Raw genomic sequence first — 21180 nt, forward strand, 5'->3', positions numbered from 1 at the left:
TGAATGAGTGAATGAATGATCTTTTGTAGTTTATGAAGCTCTTCATACCCATTATCTCCCTTACTCCCCATGATAGCTGTGTGAGGTCCCAGGGCAGGAGGAAGAGGAAACTGTGGTCCGGAAAGGTGAGAGAGGTGCTCTCACAGGCTGCCTCCCCTCCCTGTGCACTTTTGTAGCTGCCCTTGCCTCTGGGCAGCCCACTGAGTTGCCTGGCACTTGCTCCATGAGGCAGACAAATATCACAGGCACACCCGAAAAGCAAGGCAAGCAGGAGACCCCTGTTCAAGTCATGTGACTCGATTGTTCACCTTGAATTGGTCTCAGACATGACACAGATCCTTTTTTTTTTTTAAGATTTTTTTTGATGTGGACCATTTTTAAAGTCTAATGAATTTGTTACAGTATTACTTCTGTTTTATGTTTTGGTTTTTTGGCCACGAGGCACATGGGATCTTAGCTCCCCGACCAGGGATTGAACCCACTGCGTTGGACGGCAAAGTCTTAACCACTGGACCACCAGGGAAGTCCCCACACACAGATCCCTTGATGGGCCCTTTTTACCCTCAGAGGCTCCAGACATGGGTGCCACGGTTTTCTCCCCTGGGTCCTCGGTTGTGGGCATGGTGGCCTGGAGGGCAGGCAGTGAAGGAGGGAGAAGAGAAGGGTGCTTGGTGACTAACTTCAAAACACAGCAGAATGTTCCTTTGGCCCAAACCGCAGAGGAAACAGTGGGACACACAGAGTAAAGGGCCTCTCCGTTCCTAAACCCCCTGTGAAGTGGGGTGAAGTGTGAGGGCAAGCAAGGCTTAGCTCAGCCTTCAACCAGCACGCCCAATCCACGCTGACCCAAACTCTCTGTTACTCCCTCCATTGCTGAGGGTGTATTTCCAGGTTAAATCAAACTTCTTCCACCCAACCCTGGCCCCAACATTAATTTATTTCTAATGCCGCCTAATTTCCTTCTGGACATGAATCCTTCCCAGGATTATCATGAGGATAAATGCTTCCGTCGCCTCTCATAAGTGAGGCGCATACCTGTCTAGGAGGCCCCCATGACCAGCACAGGCCCCTGATTGCAGGCCTCTCCTTCTAAGAATCAGAACCTTCACATGTCCAAGGTGGACCTCAGAGGCCTCGCATTTCACAGATGTGGAGACTGGGGCCATGGAGGGGAAGAACGTGAGGCCCTCTTCACAGTCATTGGGTGTGGGAGACCCCCCACCGTGGGACCTCCTTGAGAACAAGCCTGGGCCTTCCCAGTACGTGAACCCAGCACTGAGCCCAGGCTGGGCACATAGCAGGTGCTCAGTGAAGGCTTGTTTCAGCTGCTTTGCCAGGCCTCCTGGTGCAACAGTGGGAGCCTCATCTTCATGGAAGGAAGGTTAGGACTGGAAGGGAGCTTAGACATCACTGAGCCCCACCCTCATTAACAGAAAGAGACCCCCTGGATTAATAACGCTAAAAATAACAATAGCTAATACCTACAGAGCTGGGTGCTAGACAGGATTCTCTGCACTTCGTACGTACTAAGCCATTGCAGCCACATAGCGACCACTATGCAGCAGGTATTATTATCATTGTCCCAAGATGAGGAAACTGAGGCACAGAGAGGCTCCATAACTTGCTGAAGGTCACAGAGCTAGTTAGTGTTGGGATCAGGAGCCAGACCCAGGCAGTCTGGTTCCAGGGCCCACACCACTAACACCCCACCACCGACGGAGAGCAAAGTGCTGCGAGCGGGCACTTTTCTCCCAGTGGGAGGAGGAGTCTGTGCCAGCCCTATGAGTTCACTCAGGAAACCTAGCTTTTTCATCTCTGCATCCCCCTCAGGGCTCAGCTCAGGGCCTGGCAGGGGCCCAGGGACCTGTGTTCAATACAAGTGAGCTGTTCATCTTCCTAGTCATGAAACAACCAGTTTAGGGGCTCCTTGGAGCTGGAAGGAATCTTGGGAAGCAATTTACAGAAATGGAGGCCCAGAGATTGACGTGTCTTAGCCAGGTCTCCTGACTCCCTGTCCAGGGCTCTCTTCACCCAGGCGAGGCCTCCCAAGAGGACCCTGAGGCGGATCAGCCACCGGATCCTCCCTCGCCCCCGCTGTGTGGTTCCATCCTGGCTGCGCTAACAGGCTCTCTGCTCCCACAGCTCTTCGTGATCGACAATGGTGCGGACGACTGGCGGATAGCCATGACCTACGAGCGCATCCTCTACATCAGCTTGGAGATGCTGGTGTGCGCCATCCACCCCATTCCTGGCGAGTACAAGTTCTTCTGGACGGCGCGCCTGGCCTTCTCCTACACACCCTCGCGGGCGGAGGCCGACGTGGACATCATCCTGTCCATCCCGATGTTCCTGCGCCTGTACCTGATCGCCCGCGTCATGCTACTGCACAGCAAGCTCTTCACGGACGCCTCGTCCCGCAGCATCGGGGCCCTCAACAAGATCAACTTCAACACGCGCTTCGTCATGAAGACCCTCATGACCATCTGCCCCGGCACCGTGCTCCTCGTGTTCAGCATCTCACTGTGGATCATCGCTGCCTGGACCGTCCGCGTCTGCGAAAGGTATTCCAGCGGGTCGGGTTCTCCACTCGACCGGGGCCTCTGAGCACACAGCCCATGTTGGGATGGGGGAAGGGAGGAGGAGCGGGGGGGGCCCGGATGTATGTGGTCTGATGGAAGAAACAGGCATGTACCCAGACACCTCAGGAGAAAATGGGAGAGGAGAGCACCGGGTTGGGGCTGAATATGAGCTGCAACATTGAAACATTGGAACCAAGGTAAGCTGGGAAAAATGCATATATAATCCTCATTTCCTGTTCTTTGCAAACCAGTATATCTCAAAGTGTTCTGCTTATATCATTACCCCTTTCTCACATATAACACTTTGCAATTTCTGCATTATCTCTCCCTCTTGGAGATTAAGGATGTTCGCTAGCATTTTAAAGGCTCTGAGAAGTCCTGCAGTAATGAAACTGGTTTAATTTTGTTTAGTCCAGATTTTCTCAAGAGTACTCACCCACCAATGCTTTTCATTGTACATCACTATGGATGCCTCACTACTCAAAAATTTGGTCCACAGACCAGCAGTATCAGCATCACTGGTAACTTGTTAGATTGCAGAATCTCAGGCCTCACCCTGGAACTACTGAATAGAATTTGCATTTTAACAAGTTCACTGGTGACTTGTATGCACCTTAAAGTTTGAGAAGCACCTCACTGATGGAACATACTTTGGGAAACATTGTTTTGGGAGGCTGGTGGCTAGTAGGAGAGAAGGGGGATATGGCCTAATATAGATCTGGGGCTCTAGGGCATCATGCCAGCCCCTCCGAACTGCCATCATCAAGGCTCAAGGGTAGGTCTGTGGCTACCCGCTTCTACTGCCATCCCCAAGCTGCCCTTACTGACTCTTCTCCCTTTCAAGCTTGTCCTGGATATTCATTTTCTCTGATTTCATATGTGGAGTCTGAACACTGAGGTTAAAAACCTGGATTCTGCCCCTAAGTAGCCGTGAGACCTTGAGCAAGTCACTTCACCTCTCTGGGCCTCCGTGTCTTCATTTTAAAGTGAGGATCGCTTGAGATAGAAGGTAGATATACATTTACTTGAGAGAGGTTATTTTTAGTATGCTGAGAGGCCTGGTCAAGCGTCCTGTGTAATTTAATCAGATCACCCTTCATTCATTATCACATAAAATTGTATTGCCAGGGCTTCCCGGGTGGCGCAGTGGTTGGGAGTCCGCCTGCCGATGCAGGGGACACGGGTTTGCGCCCCGGTCCGGGAAGATCCCACATGCCGCAGAGCGGCTGGGCCCGTGAGCCATGGCCGCTGAGCCTGCGCGTCTGGAGCCTGTGCTCCGCAACGGGAGAGGCCACAACAGTGAGACGTCCGCGTACCGCCAAAAAAAAAAAAATTGTATTGTCAAATCTTCCATGTACCAGTGTCCCAGGAGAGATAAAACAAGCAAAAGGAGTCTGGAGGAGAGTTAGTCTAACAATATCTCAGGGGTTCACTGAACCTGATTTCCCACCTGTTTTGAAATGTTCTGTGTGCAGACAGTTCTTTCAGATGTTTGGCCAGCAGACACACACAGTCAGACACACAGTCAGATTCTGCTGCAGCCAGGTAGGGACCCCTGCGCATGGCAGGGTCAGTCTCTGAGAGCCAGTGCCATGCTGGGAGACATTTCTCACATACAAAGCCTGAAGGACCCACAATACCCATGTATTCAGAACCCCATCATTACTCAGCAGCTGACATTATAACACCTGCTCTAAGTAGGACCATACCTCACCAGGCTTCATGAATCTTCTCTGGTAAGCAGACACTCTTTCTGCAATGGAGAAAGCATATGTTTGGGTTCCAACCCCAGACTCCTCATAGTTCCCTTAGCTGAGCAATATGGTGCCAGTCTGGGCCTCAGTTTTCTCATCTGCAAGCTGGGGATAATAATACCAACTTTATAGGATTTGTTTTTGGAGTCAAATAGATAACGTACGTGAAGCGTACACTGTGATAATGATAGTGACCATTCCTACTAATAACGGAGATCTCTTGATAGCTCTTGGGAATCTTGTGACTGCCTTTTTATAATTAGAACAAACCAGTTCCTACTATATGTAGACCTATGCTCTTCCTGTTTTCCTTTTTAATTGATCAAAGCTGAGTCTTCTAACAGCAATAATGATTGAATTTGCATAGCCCTTTAAGGTGTTTGAAATCTTCCATGTCCTCAGATCGACCCTGTTTGGTGTGTATCATTACCCCATTTTTCAGATGCGCAAACATGACAAAGTACCAGCATGTGAGTTTCATTGTTTATTGAACCTGTCAGAAGTCTGGGTGATGATTTTTTATCGGATTATGAGCGTGCTTCAAAGTGTGTAGTTTGCAAAGTACTCTGTTGCACGCTATTTGGCACTGAATGACACTCCATGGCCTCCACACTGGGGCTGGGTTGACCTGGCCTCCATCAGACCATGGGCCTCTGTCTGCGGAGATGACTGACATGCCCAGCTGAAGTCCAAGGCAAAGGCACAGAGAAACAACGAGCAAATCAAAGGTTCTCCTAAAGCTTCCCCTTCTCTTGTGAAAAGGCCCTTTGACCAAAAGGCTTCTGCTTAGATCTCACATGAGATATATTAAAACACGTGGGGTGTTATTGCTCCTGTTTTTTGGGAGCTTACCCTGTGCCAGTTCTGTGTGAAATACTTCACTGTTATCTCCATTTGCCCTCCCAGTAGCCCTGTGGTAGAGGCACTGTGATTGTCCTCATTTTAGAGCAGAGGAAACTGATGTAAAGGAACTAGCCTGAGGTCACAGAGCCAGTAAATATGGAGCCAGAATTTGAACTTGCTTCTGACTCTGAACCTCGTGTTTGTCTCACCAGCCCAGGCTGAATCCTGCACTTACAAGGAAACTGTGGCCCACACTCTCCTGGCGACTTTCCCGATCTGAGCGTCTCAAAGCCACTGAGACTGACACTTAAATCCCAGTCTTGCTGTTTTGCCTGCCTCTGATGTCTGTGCTTTTAACCATTTTATCACCCTGTCTTCAGGGCTGCCTTCATGTTAAATTCAAACATACCCGAGCGTAGTGGACGCTGAGGTATGCCACCCCGGGGCCCCCTCTCGGCCCAGGCTCTCACTCCCTCAGCTGGGGTCATCGGCTGTGGCAGAATTGCCCTGGATGAAGGGAGCTGCCTCAGCTAAGATCAAGCCTCCTGCCCGGGGCAGCAAGCATCCAGTGACTTGTCAGTGTAGGAGTTGAAAGGCCCAGCCCCTTTACCTCACAGCTCTGCAGGGCCTTCCTGGCTCCAGGGCTTCTGAGGGATCACGTGGCACTTCAACCCCTCCCTCTCCCCAGTCCTATGTCCCTCAGGCCCCATGGGTGTTGATCCTGAGAGCAGCCCCAACAAGCCTCCCGCACTCAAATCGCAGCGTCCCAGTGACTCTTTCCCAGGAATCTGACCTATGGAACTGTGGAAGCGTTTATGAGTAAGTATATTCTTTCCTAATCAGGCAAAGTGCTTCTTTTAAAAAGACCAAGCAATTTCTTTTAGAATCAAGCTTACATGAGCATTGTCCTTCCCCAATGTCAAGTAATCAGCAAGATTGGCAGAGACTGAGATAGGAATTATTCAACCAGAGACCGGACAGAAACTGGAGGCAGGCAGTGCTTTGGAGGACTGAAGCCTCGGACCAGGGTGGAAGGACCTGCCCTGTCCAATGTGGGCAAGATGCCGTTTTTCTCTCTCAGCCCGATCAATGACAATTCTGTCACCTGAGACAGCAGAGAGAGTAAAGGACTCACCCAAGGTCACATAGCAGCATGACAGGCTCTAGAAAAACTCCACTCTGCTGATGCCCAGAGCAGGGCTTGTTCACATTCCAGGTGGGTTTCATCAGCCCGGATGCATCTCTAGCTGTGAACACACACTTCTGAAGTTGCTATGGAAATCCCTCTTCAGCAAGACTCATTTTGAAAGACATTTCTCATATCTGGGGTTGGCTTTTATGTGACAGTAAAGGTTTTTCACATTTCCTCCTTCCAAGGAGGGAGAGGGAATCAGTAATTACCCAGAACAGCCTGCTATGGGGAGGGCAGCGCCTGGTTGCCGGGAGGGCAGCGTCAACAGGAGGCTTGTTTTCCTTGGACCCCAGTGAAACATTACATCATGGGTTCCAAGGCCTGACAGTGTGGCACTCATCATTCTCTGGGATTCTCCTGGCCACGTGCCCGCCTCCCACAGGCCTCCCAGAGCCCATCCGAGGAAGCTCCTCATTAAACGCTGTCACACACCAAGCAGCTGAGCTGGTGGAGAGACCACTGGGGGCCCCAGGCCTAAAGGCAGCGAGGCAGGAAGGGGGCTTTCCTGGCACGCCCTGAACGAAGTCTGCCAGCTCACATGTGGCTGTTTATCTCCCTGGGAGGAGCGACAGGGCCTCCCGTGACACTGACAGAGTGGGCCGAGTCTTGTGATCCAGAGCCAGGTTTTGTAAATGACCTCCTACCCTCGTGACTGGAATCCCTTTGGCCTCTTCTCTCCTGAGGCCCCAAGTTCTGCTCACAGGCTGTGTCAGTATCTCAGGCCTTCCCGCCTATCAACAGGTCTTTGGTGATGGTGTGAACTTTCATCTAAGTCTGTATATTGGCATTTTCATGAGAAAATGGATTCTGGAGACCTGGCTGCCGGAACTGGAGAAAAACAATGAGTGGCCATTCTTTGTCTCATTAAAACAGAGCCACTCCTCCCATCATAAGGAAGATAAAAAGAGGCTTCCTTCCTCCAGTCTCTTCTGCTTTTGTCCCAGACACCCAGGTCTGCACCGGCCGGAAGCTGGAAGCAAGAACAGTTCCCTCCTCCTCCCCGTCTCCTTCCCACAGTCTCCTACCACCTCCGACAGGGGCTTCAGCTCCAAGAAAGGAGCAGAGACAAGGTCTACAGAAGGAAGCACATAGCACGGGGTTGACACAGGTGCCCAAGTAGAGCCTTTGTGTTCTGGGCGGAGCCGGGAAGAGCTCTGGGTTCTCACGGGCCCTCTGATGTGAGGCACAACCTCCAATGTGTAACACATGCACAGTGACCCACTGGGACGACGGGAAGAAATGATCAGAGTTTCTATTCATAGTTATTTTTATCTAAGAAAATTAATCTTTGCTAATCTTAATATGCAGGTAGACTGTAATACATGTGGACAATTTATAATAAATATACATATAGCAGGGGGAGAGTGCATGCTCAAAAATGTTTTACTAGCAGGAGTCCATGACTTTAGAGGATGCAAACCACTGGTTTGGGGAATGAGAGGACTAGTTAGTAAGGATAGGAAAGTATCCTGTCACATTGGATGAAGCCTGCTAGAACTGGAACCCTGCCCTCTAGCTGGAGAAAGGGGAAATCAGCACCCCGCTGGGCAGAGGAGCAGCCTAGGGCAATCCTGCTGCCGGGTGCCAGGTCTGGATAGATCACTCCCAATTCAAAGATGAATTCCCGGCAGGGGGTGGGTGGGGGAGACTGAGGAGGGGAGGGAAGGAGCATCATACAGGAGGCCTTGAAACAAATGTGCAGCATTAAGAAAGAGGAAAATAATTCGGAAGATGCAGAATAACATTTAATTATGAGGAACAGAAAGCAACATTTGAAAATTCTTGGGCATCCTTACAGGGTGCAAGAAGATGTGATCTCTATGATAGAGAAGAGTGGGCAGATATGAAATGAAAATGTATCTGGTTCACAGAAGCCTAGAGTTCACAGAAAATGAAAATGTTTTAGCAAAAAGAAAATCCACATTGGGGCACTGAATTTTTTAAGATGCGGAATGTGAAGGACAAACAAAGGTTCTCTCCAAATGTAGAAGACAGGAACAAAGAGATGAGAGAAGAGGGTGAATAGGACAGAATTGGAAGCTGCAGAATCAAGGCTAAATCCTAGCTCTAGAGTTATTTTGGAGGAAGAAACCAGAAAGATTTGGATAAAAGCAAAATCAAGGACATACATGAAGAAAACTTTATCAGAATTGGCCTGCCAGGGGCGTGGTGGGCAGGTTAAGATTATTCAGATCAAAAAGTTGCCTGTTTTCCACTTAGAATAGGGGGAAAAATAATTTTTTTTCTGGAAAATTTTCTGAATCATAAGGTTAAACAATCCTAGAAGCATATAGGCAACACAGAGCTGACTTTTCCTCAGAACCCTAAATTCCAGGAGACATTAGGGCATTCGTGTCATTTACATGAGGAAACAAGAGGAACAAAAGTCATTCTTGGAGTTTTCTGGGCTCAGAAGGTTACAACCTACACTTTTCTGGGGAGCTTGTGTGTTCGTTGACCAAGGGATGAATCACGATTAAGATCTTAATAATGGAACTATACGAAAGAAAGACAGGTAGACAGTATTGAAACCAGGTAAACATGAAATCCAGACTACGTTTAAACATGATTGTAAAATGAAATTTTAATGTCAAAGAAAAAGTAGATTCTGGAAAGAGTAAATGTATGCAACAAAATAATAATTCCATAATAATGAGAGGGTTGCTAACTCTCAGATTAAAAAGTTGAGAGAAGTTGTCTAGGAAGGATTAGTAAAAGCATGATAAATTCATCATCTTAAGTAGAAGAGAATTTTAAAAGCCTTATCTCTCAATTTTAATAATTAGAGAAATATAGTTTAAATCATTTTTTAAAGCTAAAGGTAACCACAGGTAGAATTTTATAAGTATAATAATGATAACGATAGCATCAGCCAGGTGTTATTTCACTTAATCCAGACCACAGCTCTGTGAGGTACAGGGACTATCATTATCTCCATCCTACACGTGAGGAAATGGAGGCCCAGGGAGGTTACAGTTAACGCAATGTGCCTTGGGTCATGGAGCCAGGGGTCAGCAGACCCAGGACCCCCAACCCCGTGCCTGAGAGCCTTGCTTTTCCCTACCTTGAGAATGTGCATTTTCCACATTCCTGGATGAGACACACAAACATCATCAGAGACAGAAAAATAAAGGAAGCAAGAAGGAAGAATTTAAAAACAGAAAGCCTGAAACAAGATGAGAGGAAACCAAACTTAAAATTTATAACAATCAACATAATTGAATTTACCTCCCAATTAGAAGACAATGTCCCTTACTTAGATAGGATTTAAAAGCAAAATTTAGTTTTACGCTGTTTACAAAAGAGGTACCTAAAACAGAAGGACCCAGAAAAATAAGTGAATAGCAAAGATTTATTAGTTAAGTACAAACCAAAGGGCAATTGAGTAGAAATCCTCATTTTAAACCAAGTTGAATTCAAAGCCAAAACCATTAAATGGTCCAAAGGAACCATTTAATATGGATAAAAATATTATACACAGGAAAACTGTGAACTTTATGCAAAAATAAATAAGGAGATAGACGATCTGAGTTTTTAATGTTTTAATTGACTGATAAATTTTGAACTTTGTAGCCTATAAACAAATAATACATTTTCTTTTTAAGCATCCATCGACATTTACAAAAATTGATCAACTTCTTGGCCACACGTTTCAAAACAACAGAAAAAAATTTCGGGCATATTCTCTAACAACAAGGCCATAAACTTCAATTAAAAGGAAACTCTGGGGGGGGGGGGAGCTTTTAAAGCGGTCTCCTCAATTACAACTTGGTCAAAAGAGAATTATTCAAAACTACCATTGAAGACTATTTGAAAAATTACAGCAACTCTATATATTAAAACTCAGGGGCTTCCCTGGTGGCGCAGTGGTTGGGAGTCCACCTGCCGGTGCGGGTGACACGGGTTCGTGCCCCGGTCCGGGAGGATCCCACATGCCGCGGAGTGGCTGGGCCCGTGAACTATGGCCGCTGGGCCTGCGCGTCTGGAGCCTGTGCTCCGCGGCGGGAGAGGCCACGGCGGTGAGAGGCCCGTGTACCGCAAACAAACAAACAAAAACTTAGATGTGACCAAAGTTGTTCTCAGATGAAAAATATCCTTAAGATTTTTCATTTAAAATAAAAAGCATGAATTCATTAGAAGAACAGAACAAGCCTCAGAACAATTTAGCTTTATAACAAAGACAGGAATTAATGAATTTTTAAAAAGAAAAACAGAATTTGTGAATCCAAAAGATACCAATTTCTAATAAATCTAATCAAGAAAAAAAGAAAACACAAACAAAATTAGAAATTTGAAGGTGGAAACCTACTGATTCTAAGGATTTTTTTTTTTTTTTTTTTTTGCGGTACACGGGCCTCTCACTGTTGTGGCCTCTCCCGTTGCGGAGCACAGGCTCCGGAAGCGCAGGCCCAGCGGCCACGGCTCACGGGCCCAGCCGCTCCGCAGCACGTGGGATCTTCCCGGACCGGGGCACGAACCCATGTCCCCTGCATCGGCAGGCGGACTCTCAACCACTGCGCCACCAGGAAGCCCCTGGGGATGTTTTAATAAATAAAAGAGAATAGCTTAACTTTTTTTGAAAGAGAAGACCTTTGAGGGGGACTTTCTCCACTAGGTATTAAAATGTGTTACAAAACTAAGGTAATTAAGTCCCTGTGGCATTACTGAAAAATCAGTAATGACAGATCAATGAAACCTAATGGAAACTCCGGAAATAAATCCTAGTATGTGAGAACCCAATACTTGAGGAAAAAACCAATTAGGAAGGAATAGATTATTCTATAAATGTTAATGGGAAGATTGGATACTTGGATGAAAAATCAAATTAGAACCCCACCTCTCACCAGCCACCAAAATAAATTCCAGGTGGATTAAAGAGTCAGATGTAAAAGAAGAAACCACGAACAAGCTCCAGAAAACAAAGTAAATATTTAATCAGTCCTGAGATGGGAGAGACTTGTTAAGCATATAATCTTAGAAGAGAAGAAATGTGAAGGAAAAGACTGGTATATCTGATTATATTATACATACAGTTTGGGATTTCTGTCCTTCAAAAAATATAAATTTATTTTAAAAAGCAAATGTTACACTAGGAGAAATATTTGCAGCAAACATGAGAAGAGGTAAATATCCCTATTGTACAAAGCAGTCTTAGTTACCAATCAGAAAAACTCATCTCCTCAGTAAAAAAAAAAAATAGGCTAAAAATAAAAACAGACAACCACAAAGGAAGAAATACAAATAACCAATAAAATGAAAAACACAGCCTCTCAAATCAAAGAACTACAAATTAAAACTACAAGGAGAATTGCTTCTTCTCCAGAATTGACAAAAATTTAAATAAATATAATTCAATGCTGAAGAAAGTTGTTATTGTTTGTGGTGGGGTGGATGGGTTGTTTCTCTCATACTGATGGCAAGAAGGAAAATTAGCACCATTTTTCTGGAAAACAATTAAATAGTATGTCAGGGGAGCCTTTACAAGTTCATAAATTTAACCCAGGAATTCACCTTCTAGGAAGCTATTCTAATGGAATAATCAATTTTGTCAAGATTCTTCAGCATGATGCGTTCTACAACAGTGGAGAATCAGAAACGAAGCAAATGTCCAGGGTTTAAACAGTTAAATAAATCATAGCACATCAATATGATGGGTAGTTAGGCAACAATTTTAAAAAATCATCCTTCAAAGACTATAATAATGTAGGAAAATAGTCGTGATGTAATATTTTTTAAAAGAGCACACAAAGGTATTATATAGGATGTTACCAATTAAAAAGACAGATGTATAACAAGCATAGAAAATGCTTGGAAAATACATCTATTGTTTTCTGTGGGATGTTACTTGTGATTTTTTTCATTACATTTTATTGTATTTTCAGTGAGAATGCATGGCAATGTGTGTGTGTGTGTGTGTGTGTGTGTGTGTGTGTGTGTGTGTGTGTTTTACTGTAAAGAGGGAGCATTTTGTTTTTTCTCCCTCCACAAAGCCCCTCTTCTCATCTTGCACAGGAACTCATATTTTATATCAACAGGGCTTGGAATGTGAAGTTGAACGGCTCACTCAGTTTTTACATATAATTTTCTCAGAAAAGCTCAATAAAAGTTCCTTCCTAAAGGGTTCCCCTTCAGACTTAGCTGCCAGTGGCCTTAGTGAACAAGGTAGGGGGATGACGTGAGCCTAGGCTGGGGTCCTCTCTCCTCGGGCGGGGGTGCCACTTACAGCCCCTCTGTGGCCGCAGGATGATTATGGGAGGACCTAGAACCAGTGTCCAGGCAGGTGGAGTTGTGTAGGCGAGGTGTGGTCCGAGGCAAGGCTGCATTAACTCTCTAGCACTGGCTCTAGGCGGGCCAGGTTCTGGGGTCCCAGCAATGACGCGGAAGGCCCCGTCCGATAGGGAGAAACAGCCAGCGGGTAGGTGGTTCCCGCAAGGGCAAGGCTTTTGGGAGCAGGCTGGTACCGGGGGCGGGGCCGAGGCTCGCTCCGCCAGGGGGCGCGGGACGGGCGGGGGAACGTGAACAGGTGGGGGCCGGTGGGCGGGGTCTCACGGGAAGGGGCGGGCCGCGGGGGAGGAGCCAGTCGGCAGCTCCTGGCGCCGCCAGAGTTCAGGTTTAACCCTGCTGTGGCGCCGGCGCCCAGGGCAACACGAATAAACTTCTGGACTGGGTCCTCTGCCCCAAGGTTGCCTCTCGTTCCTGCTTCTAGTAGCGTCCCATTTTTATTTCATGTGCATGTTTTACATTTTCCCCCATCCTTACTACCTCAGCCCACTTGCTCTTTCTCTGTTATTTTTGATTCAACAATTCTTTCCTTTCTTACTGGCAGTATGTTTGTGCTCTTTGACAATTACGCACGGAAATCGTTCATTTGTGACTGGTTTCTTGGTACTTTTATTTATATTAAATAATATATTATTCACAAAATATAAGCAATGAACGACACTTCTTAGAAAGGAGAATCAAGAAATGAGGAAATTGCCCATAAGATTAGTTTGGGACAGTGTGGGTGCAAAGTGAACTCCACTGCACTGAGAAACCATTCCATTTTTCCAGTCGAGTCAATCCCCAAATTACTCCAACTTGTGTTACACTAAACACTAGGTTTCCGTAAACTCTCTCTGCTGGGAGGTGGCCAGTGCCTTTTTGCCTCCAGGATTTTTGCCTTAGGTAGACCCAGCTAAGGACAGGGCTCTTTCTCCAGCTGGGAAGGATCATTCAACCTTTCTCAGATGAGATCTGAGAATTAAGCCCTACAGAAATGGGCCGGAATGACCATCTTCCTGATTCCCCCAAGGATGGTACACAGCTAGTACCACCCTTGATGTATAAGGGGGAAGTTGCTTGTTTCTTATCATGGATGCCTAAGGGCACCCAGGCTTGAGTCTCATCCCCAGGACCAGTTGAAAAAGGCTGTACCACTGGGAGGAGACAATGCCAAAAATCTTACAAGGGTGGGAATCCTTGGAGGGAGCCAAGGTGAGGAAAAGGGAGGGTTTCCTGTAAGCCACGTCAGCCACATCTATTTGTGGGCTGACATTAGTCAAGACAGGAAATCCACATTCTGTCAACTTTTCCATTTTTCAACTTTGGGGTGGTTTTGTTTGCCCCTGGTGATCCCTTGGTGCCCTGCATCTCAGTGCAGGCACCCACCAGCAAGGGACTGGACCCTCACCCCACAGGCCTTCTCCATGTGTTTGGTGGCCTGGGACACGTCATGTGTGCCCTCCTTGCCATTCTGTGCTTTCCACCTCCCTCCACTGTGGGCATGGCTGCTGCCGCCCAATCTTATGGGGAGCCCTGCATTCCCGCTCTCATCGCATATCTGCTAGGGGATTTTTTCATGAGATTTTCTCCTTCCATTTAATACAGGCTCCTCTGTCCCCTGAGGCTTGGCCCCAGTCCCTCAGAGGCTGAGCTGGGAGGGAATATGGGCGAGATGTGCTATACTGCAAATGGAACCTCACTGAGCATCCCCAGCCCTACCCCACCTCTACCTCCCACCCCACCTGGATATCTACTTCCCGGCTCTGTGCACTGCCCAAGAGTTTCCCTGGCAACCACATCCCCTGGTGGCCTGGGAATAGTGGCCCTGGGAACCCACCAACCTACCACACCAGGTCATTTCGTTTTCCCAAGAGGCTCATAGGAGCTGCCTGCCAAGAAAGCCCCTGCAGACTGGCCCAGACAGGCCCAGACACGCTAAGAAGGGCCAGATGAGCTCAACACCCCTACAATAGAGGGGGCACAGAGCCTACTGAGTAAAACTCCTTTTGAAAGTGTTAAATATGTTGCAGCTGAGCCAATACATGCAGTGACACAGCACGCAGAGGCTGGATACAGCCTGAACTCAGGGTTAAAAGACCATGTGGCTCCTGGTTCCACCATTTACCTTGGACATCGTACACGTACTTAATCTCGCCAGAGTCATGCAGCCTCTACTGACCATGCTCTGGGACAGGGAACTCATCATTTTAAAAGACCCTTCAATCCACCTGCAGACAGCTCTGACTTAGAAATATCTTCCTAATATTGGTTAAAGTTAAACTCCTCATAGTTTCTGACTTGGATCCTAACTGTTTTCTGTATCCACACAAAAATTCAAGCAACATAGGCTGGTGGTTAAACCATTGCCATCTAGGCGGATATGGGCTTGGGGTCTTGCTCAAGCTCTTACAGCCGTGACCTTGGGCAAGCTAGCCTTAGGACATCGGGGAAGTGGGATAATTCACAAAAAGCGCTTAGCACAGGGCAAAGCATTTAGCACGTGCTGAGCACCCAGTGAAGCAGGCTGATCTTCCCTCTTCCGCTGAAGGCCCCTTAAACGTTTGAGAATTCAGGTTTCATCTTCTTCAATCTAATGGTCTCTGATCCTTCAGCCAGTCCTCACAGGACTCAGTTCCCATCAGACTCCACTCTCTTGCTCACCCTCCTCTTTGGTCATCAGTGTCCCCACAAATTGGAGGCCCCAGACCGACCACAGTGCCCCAAAGATTAGGCAACCTCCCATTTTCTCGGCATTACTCTCCTTTTAGTGCAGCTTGAGAGTGGCCCATGGGAAGAGCAAGCATCTCTCAAAAGAGGCATAATGACCTGGGAATTAGGGAGTGAGACCCAGGGCACATCTCTGTTTAGGTTTGGCACTTTTGACAGTCCCAACCTACAGCCCCATATGCTGTTGTTAATATTTCCTCAGTACAACTGCACAGGCTCTGCTTAGCCTGCGCCCCATGACCAGCACCCACACCCCACTCAGCCTGCCAGCTGACAGAGCCACAGCTGAATTCAGGCCAAAGGGTTTTTGTTTTGTTTGTTTTTGGTTTTTTTTGCGGTACGCGGGTCTCTCACTGCTGTGGCCTCTCCCGTTGCAGAGCACAGGCTCCGGACGTGCAGGCTCAGCGGCCATGGCTCACGGGCCCAGCCGCTCCGCGGCATGTGGGATCCTCCTGGACCGGGGCATGAACCCGTGTCCCCTGCATCGGCAGGCGGACTCTCAACCACTGCGCCACCAGGGAAGCCCTAGGCCAAAGGGTTTTAAGTCAAGTGGGGAACTAGGTAGGACTCTAAGTGTCAAGAGGCTCGTGTCCTGCTTCCAGCTTTAGCAAGGGGCTCTGGATCTGGCCTGGGAGCCCATTTCTCCGCCTTAGTTTTCCCGCTGATAAAAGCAGTGGTTTTTCGGGTCCTTGCAGATCTTTAAACAGGGATTGCCCCGGTGTTGAGCTCACTCCCTCCACCCTCTGCTCTCTGGACCCATCTCATGCTGGTCTTCCCCATCCCCTTCTTTTCTCCATCAGAACTGCTTCCTAAAGGACATTCTCCACCCTTTGGCATCTCTCTATCACGCTTGCCCCCAGAGAATGCATCCAGTCTCACAAGAGTGCATCCTCACCTCCGAAGTCTAAACGTTGAGTCAAGACTTTCCCCTGAGATGTAATGCTCAATTCCGAATGGCTTGCTAAGTAGGAATAATGTTAATAGTTGTTGAGCCCTACTATTCACTAGGCACTAGTTAGCCATTAAATATACCTTAGTAAAACACACGTGATTTTTTTCCCCTCATGGGGCTTATAGTCTACCAGGGAAGACCATGTAGACCAATAACAACTCAAGACACAAGTAGGTACTTTCAAATCTATGGTATATACCGTTGAAGGTGTTAAAAGAAACAAGGTTGCAATGATTTTTTTTTTTTTTTTAAGTAATGGGGTTGGAGAGGAATCCTACTCAGCTTGGACCTGCTTGGAAGGTCTCTCCAGAGAGGTTATGTTTCAGCTGAGACCTGAAGGATGGGAAGGAATGAGTCATTTACAGACCAAGGGGATGAGCTCTCCAAGAAGAGGGAACAGAACATACAAAGGCCCTGAGCTGGGGAAGAGCATGGGGTGTGGAGTAGCTGGAAGGAGGGTAGTGTGGACGGGGACAGGGCTGTGGCAGAGCCTGAGCTGCAGAGGGGGCTCCGGGGACTGTGTTAAGGGATTGAAGGCAAGTGCAGTGGGAGGCCTCTGAAAGCTTCGAGTCAGAGAGTAATACAACCCCATTCATTCTAAGAATATCACTCTGGCAACTTTGTGGAGAATAAATCGGAAGTGGGCAAGGAAACTACTAGGAGGATGAGTTAGGAGGCCATTGCACAGGCCAGGGCAAAGGACATGGTGACTTAGAAGGGTGGTGGTGGCAGTGTAGGGTTCTTGGATACCTCCTATGTACTAGGCCAAGACTGAATGTCCCATGTATCAAGTCTCTGTTCAAACTCATCATGCTGCCCCTCATTTCTCTCTGCTTCTCTGTTTTTGTCTTCTTTTTCTCAGGAACTTTTCCAGTTAGTATTAGTTTTTGGCTGCAAGTGACAGGAAACCCAAAATAGCCGCAGCTTAAGCAAAATAGAAGTTTCTTTGTTATGCAAAAGAAGACTGGAAAAGGGTCACTCCAGAGCAGTTATGGTGCTCCATGGCATTAGGAACCCAGGCTTCTTCTGCCTTGTTGCCCTGCCGGCCTTGGTACATGGCTTCTTCCTCATAGTTCAAGAAGGCTGCCAGAGTTCCAGCCATCCCATCTACCTTCTAGCCAGCAGGAGGGAGGAAGGGACAAAGTAAGGTGTGCCCTTTCTCCCTAAAGACATTTCCCAGAAGTGACACACGTCATTTCCATTCACGTTCATTGGTCACTCACATGGCTGGAAAAATGTAGTCTTTATTATTGGCAGCCATTGCTCATTCCTGAGCTCTTTTACAATGAAGGAAGGAGGAAGGACTATTGGGCCATAACTATCTCATAGGCTCATAACCATTCACTATCTTTGTGCCTATGCCCACCCCCATTCACCCCTTTATTCAGGCCTCAAGCCCTAGGGTTTTTATGCTATAATGTCTCTCAAACTCACCTCTTCCTGCTACCTCATTGATACAGCTCCCTGTCATCTTACACTGGACTATAGAAGTAGCTTCTCTGGCCTCAAATTATACTACCACTAGATACATTCTATTACCCCTAAAAAACATGCAATTGCTCCCTTTAGAAGATTAAGTCCATATTCCTTGCTTTAGTGTCCAAGGCCTTCTATAGTCAACTCATGATAAAACCCATTTGGTTCAATTTCAGTAATACTAGCAATGATTGTAATAACACCTCACATTTCTATGTGAGGTTTTGTTGCCTACAAAATTGAAAGCGGTGACATCTGAAGTCGGAAAACCCTGGCTCACAGCCTAGCTTAATAGTCCACCAGCTATGTGACCTTGGGCAAGTCACTTACCCTCTATTAAATAAGACAAGTGCCTATGACTGTAGCTGGTTCTTGGGGAACACTGGATCCTTTCCTGAGCCTCATTCTTCTGATCCGCAGGTTGGAAATATAAGCCTGTCTTACCTATTTCCTAGGTGAGTATGAAATTCAAATAAGAGAGGGAACGAAAAGCTGGGGAGAACATAAAATCCAGGACTTAATCTCTTCTGCTTCTCACAATGGCCCTAAGAAGTGAGCAGGCAGAATAGAGTCCAGACCCCCGCATTCAGTGGATTAGGACATAGCGACTCAACGAGGCTCGGTGATTTGTCCTGTCCCCTGACTCATAGGGCAGTAGAGGCCTGGGACCCCGGGACCCTGACTGCCTGCTGTAGGGCCCTTGGGATATTTGTTAAATTAGGGAGTTGTCTTCTGTGACTGTGTTGGGGCCAAAGGAGAAAGAGCAAAATGTGCAAAGCGAATTTAGTTTTTCTTTCAGTTGGCGCTCTGAGGCCAATTTATAATTTGTTTGAGGGCGTGCTATCTGGTACCTAGATGGAAGTTGTGATTGGTGCTGTAGAAAAACAGCAGTTTTTAGTGGGAAGCCACTTCCTGTTAGTGGGTACAGGTAGAAACGGCCCATCATCCTCAAATGCCATGATGTCAGTTTTCGGGGGGCCGGGGCAGGCGGGGTTGGAGACTGGCTAGGCATTTTCTGAGAAAGTATATGTCAAAATTAATAAAGTAAACAGCTGTATTGTCAAACTTAAAGAGTTAAGTAAATGTGAATACAGTTAGCTGGGTAGTAGCTTTGTAATTATTTTGTCAAGTTTAGCATATGAAATTGCTCTCACTTAGTTACCAACATTCTTAATTTGTTTTGTTCTTGTTTATAATTTAAACTGTGGATTTTATTTAGGGAGTAAATGTGTCTTGAGGCTTTTCATTATTTCAGAAATTAGACTATACCCTCCTGAGGTTGCCAGACTGTTGCTGCGGCCAAATTAGGCAAAGCTGGAGGGCTGGTGAGACTGAGGCAGGGTCTCAGAAGCCTAGTTAAGGATGACCTCAAGCCTGAGGAAGGAGAAGGAGAGCCGTCATTTGTTAAGTACTGGCTTCTTGCATTCATCATCCCATTTAACCCTCACAAGAATCTTTTGTGATGTTATCTCCATTTCACCGATGGAAAAACTGAAGCCAAGGGCAGTGGGGTGGTAGCTCACCCACCATTGTGTGAGGTTGCTTGTTAATTGCCTCTCCCCCAGCAGATGGTAAGTTTGTAAGAGAATGTTTTCTAGAATGCCCAGCACTTGTAGGAGGTTAGGCATTATTTTTGAATAAGTCAGGAACACTGTCTTCTTGCTCACAGCTTTTCAGTCTATGCATTTTCTCCTCTGGGGCCCGCACTCTGTGGGGTGGGCAGGGCAGGAGTAATTTTCCCATTTCAGAAACTAGGGAATGGAGGCTTTGAGAGGTACGTGAGGCAGAATCTCACTGCTGGCCCAGAGATCCTGCCTGGAGAGGGAGGGTCCTCCACCCGTGACACTGCCGTGCCGACCTCCCTCTGAGGTCCCCGTGGCAGCCAGGGAGCCTTCCAGCCTGGGCATCTCCTGGGCCTGGCTCTCCCGGATCTACTCAGTGCTTGAGATTCCAGAGCCCAAGATCACTTAAGCTAACAAGTGAATCATCCTGTATTTGAGCAAGGGGGTGATGATGATGGCTGTGGAGATCTTTGTTTTAGGGAATAATTGTTATTTCCTGGAAAGTCTGGGGGAAAATCGTGCCATTGCTTGAGGGTGTTTAATAAAATCACTCATCCAAGTAAAAGCCGATAGATAAATGTTTGCCTAAGGAGTCATCATCAGTATCATTACCATCCTCCTCCTTATCAACAACCTCAACTCTAATCACGACAGATTTGACCAAAAATAAAATAAAGGAGGCCTTTCGAGGACTTGACCTGCGGAGGGCTCTCCTCCACGTCACCTTCTCTCTCTCTGTCTCCCTCGTTTCAGTGAGTCAGTTTTTCCTCCCCATCTGTTTGCTGTTTGGTACTTTATACAACTGTCTGGGCTCTTTCGATTTGCTTCTGCAATTGCTCAGCTCCGACGTGTTCCCTCCTGACGCTTCTCCTTTGTTCTGGCAGAGGCTCCGCTCATCTGCCGGTTTCCAGCCCTATGAAGTGTCAGAGGTGGGTTGTAGTTTTCAGGAAGCATTTTGTTGCCTGGCAACATGTAACAAGCCTCTTCTGTGATGGCTGCGTCCTGGAAAACAGAGCCAGGGCTGGGGTGCTGGGATGGAGGAGGCTCCAGGGGCTTCTCCAGGCTGGCTGGGGAGGAAGAGGGGGAGAGAGACAGGCAGGCAGACTCAGGTGACTCCGAGTGTAGCCATTCTGACTCTTTTTATAACAGCTGGGGCACTAACTCACCCTCTCCTGTTCTGTTTCAGGAATCACAGGTGTTCAGTGGTCAAGTCTTGGTTAGGAGCCGTCAGAGGTTCTATGTAACTTGGTGGCCACCTGCTACAGCTGCCCAAGGGGTGGCTGGCTGGCTCTGGGTGGAGGCTGCTAGGTGGTTTCCATGTGAGCGGAGCTCTTCATCTTGTTCCCCATGGGATGTAAAAGGCCTCCTGTCTGTGAAGATGACTGGCTTCTGTGTCTGCAGTCAGCCCAGCCAAATGCTTCCCAGAGACCGGGTGGAGGTTGAGTGAGGGTGTGTATGTGTGGGTGGTGGTAGAGTGTCATCGTAGAAACACCTACCTAAGAACTGGAAAAACCCTCACATTTTACATGAAGAAACCAAGGTCCAGAGAGGGGAAGCGACTTGTCCAGAGTCACACAAGTTGGAGAGAATCTAAGCTCCCTGTTGAGGGTCTTTCTCCTGGGACTGACCATCCCAGGCTGACATGACTGGTGCTGGTAGAGTAGGAAGAGGCAGCACAGTGATGAGAAGTACGATGGACTTGGGCCCAGCATGCTCCTCTCTGGCCTCCATTTCCTCGCCTGAAAAGAAAGAGGTTTGTCTGGCTAAAGGTAGCCCCAAGACTCAGTGACTCCCAGAGACAAAGCCTACCCAACAGGCAAAGCACCTCCTG

General features: G+C 47.4%; 1 protein-coding gene across 2 annotated transcripts in view; it reads left to right on the forward strand.

The window, feature by feature from the left end:
• Positions 1–21180, forward strand: part of KCNN3 (potassium calcium-activated channel subfamily N member 3) — a gene marked incomplete at both ends in the record, with an annotated part of 172406 nt that overhangs the window by 111280 nt on the left and 39946 nt on the right. For both annotated transcript variants that reach the window (XM_082832683.1, XM_082832684.1), the window contains one exon: positions 2143–2561. In XM_082832683.1, coding sequence (XP_082688809.1) covers positions 2143–2561 — 419 coding nt within the window. The remainder of the gene's footprint in view (positions 1–2142; positions 2562–21180) is intronic.

The sequence above is a fragment of the Leucopleurus acutus genome, assembly GCF_964270905.1.
Source record: "Leucopleurus acutus genome assembly, chromosome: 2".
Taxonomy (NCBI): Eukaryota; Metazoa; Chordata; class Mammalia; order Artiodactyla; family Delphinidae; genus Leucopleurus; species Leucopleurus acutus.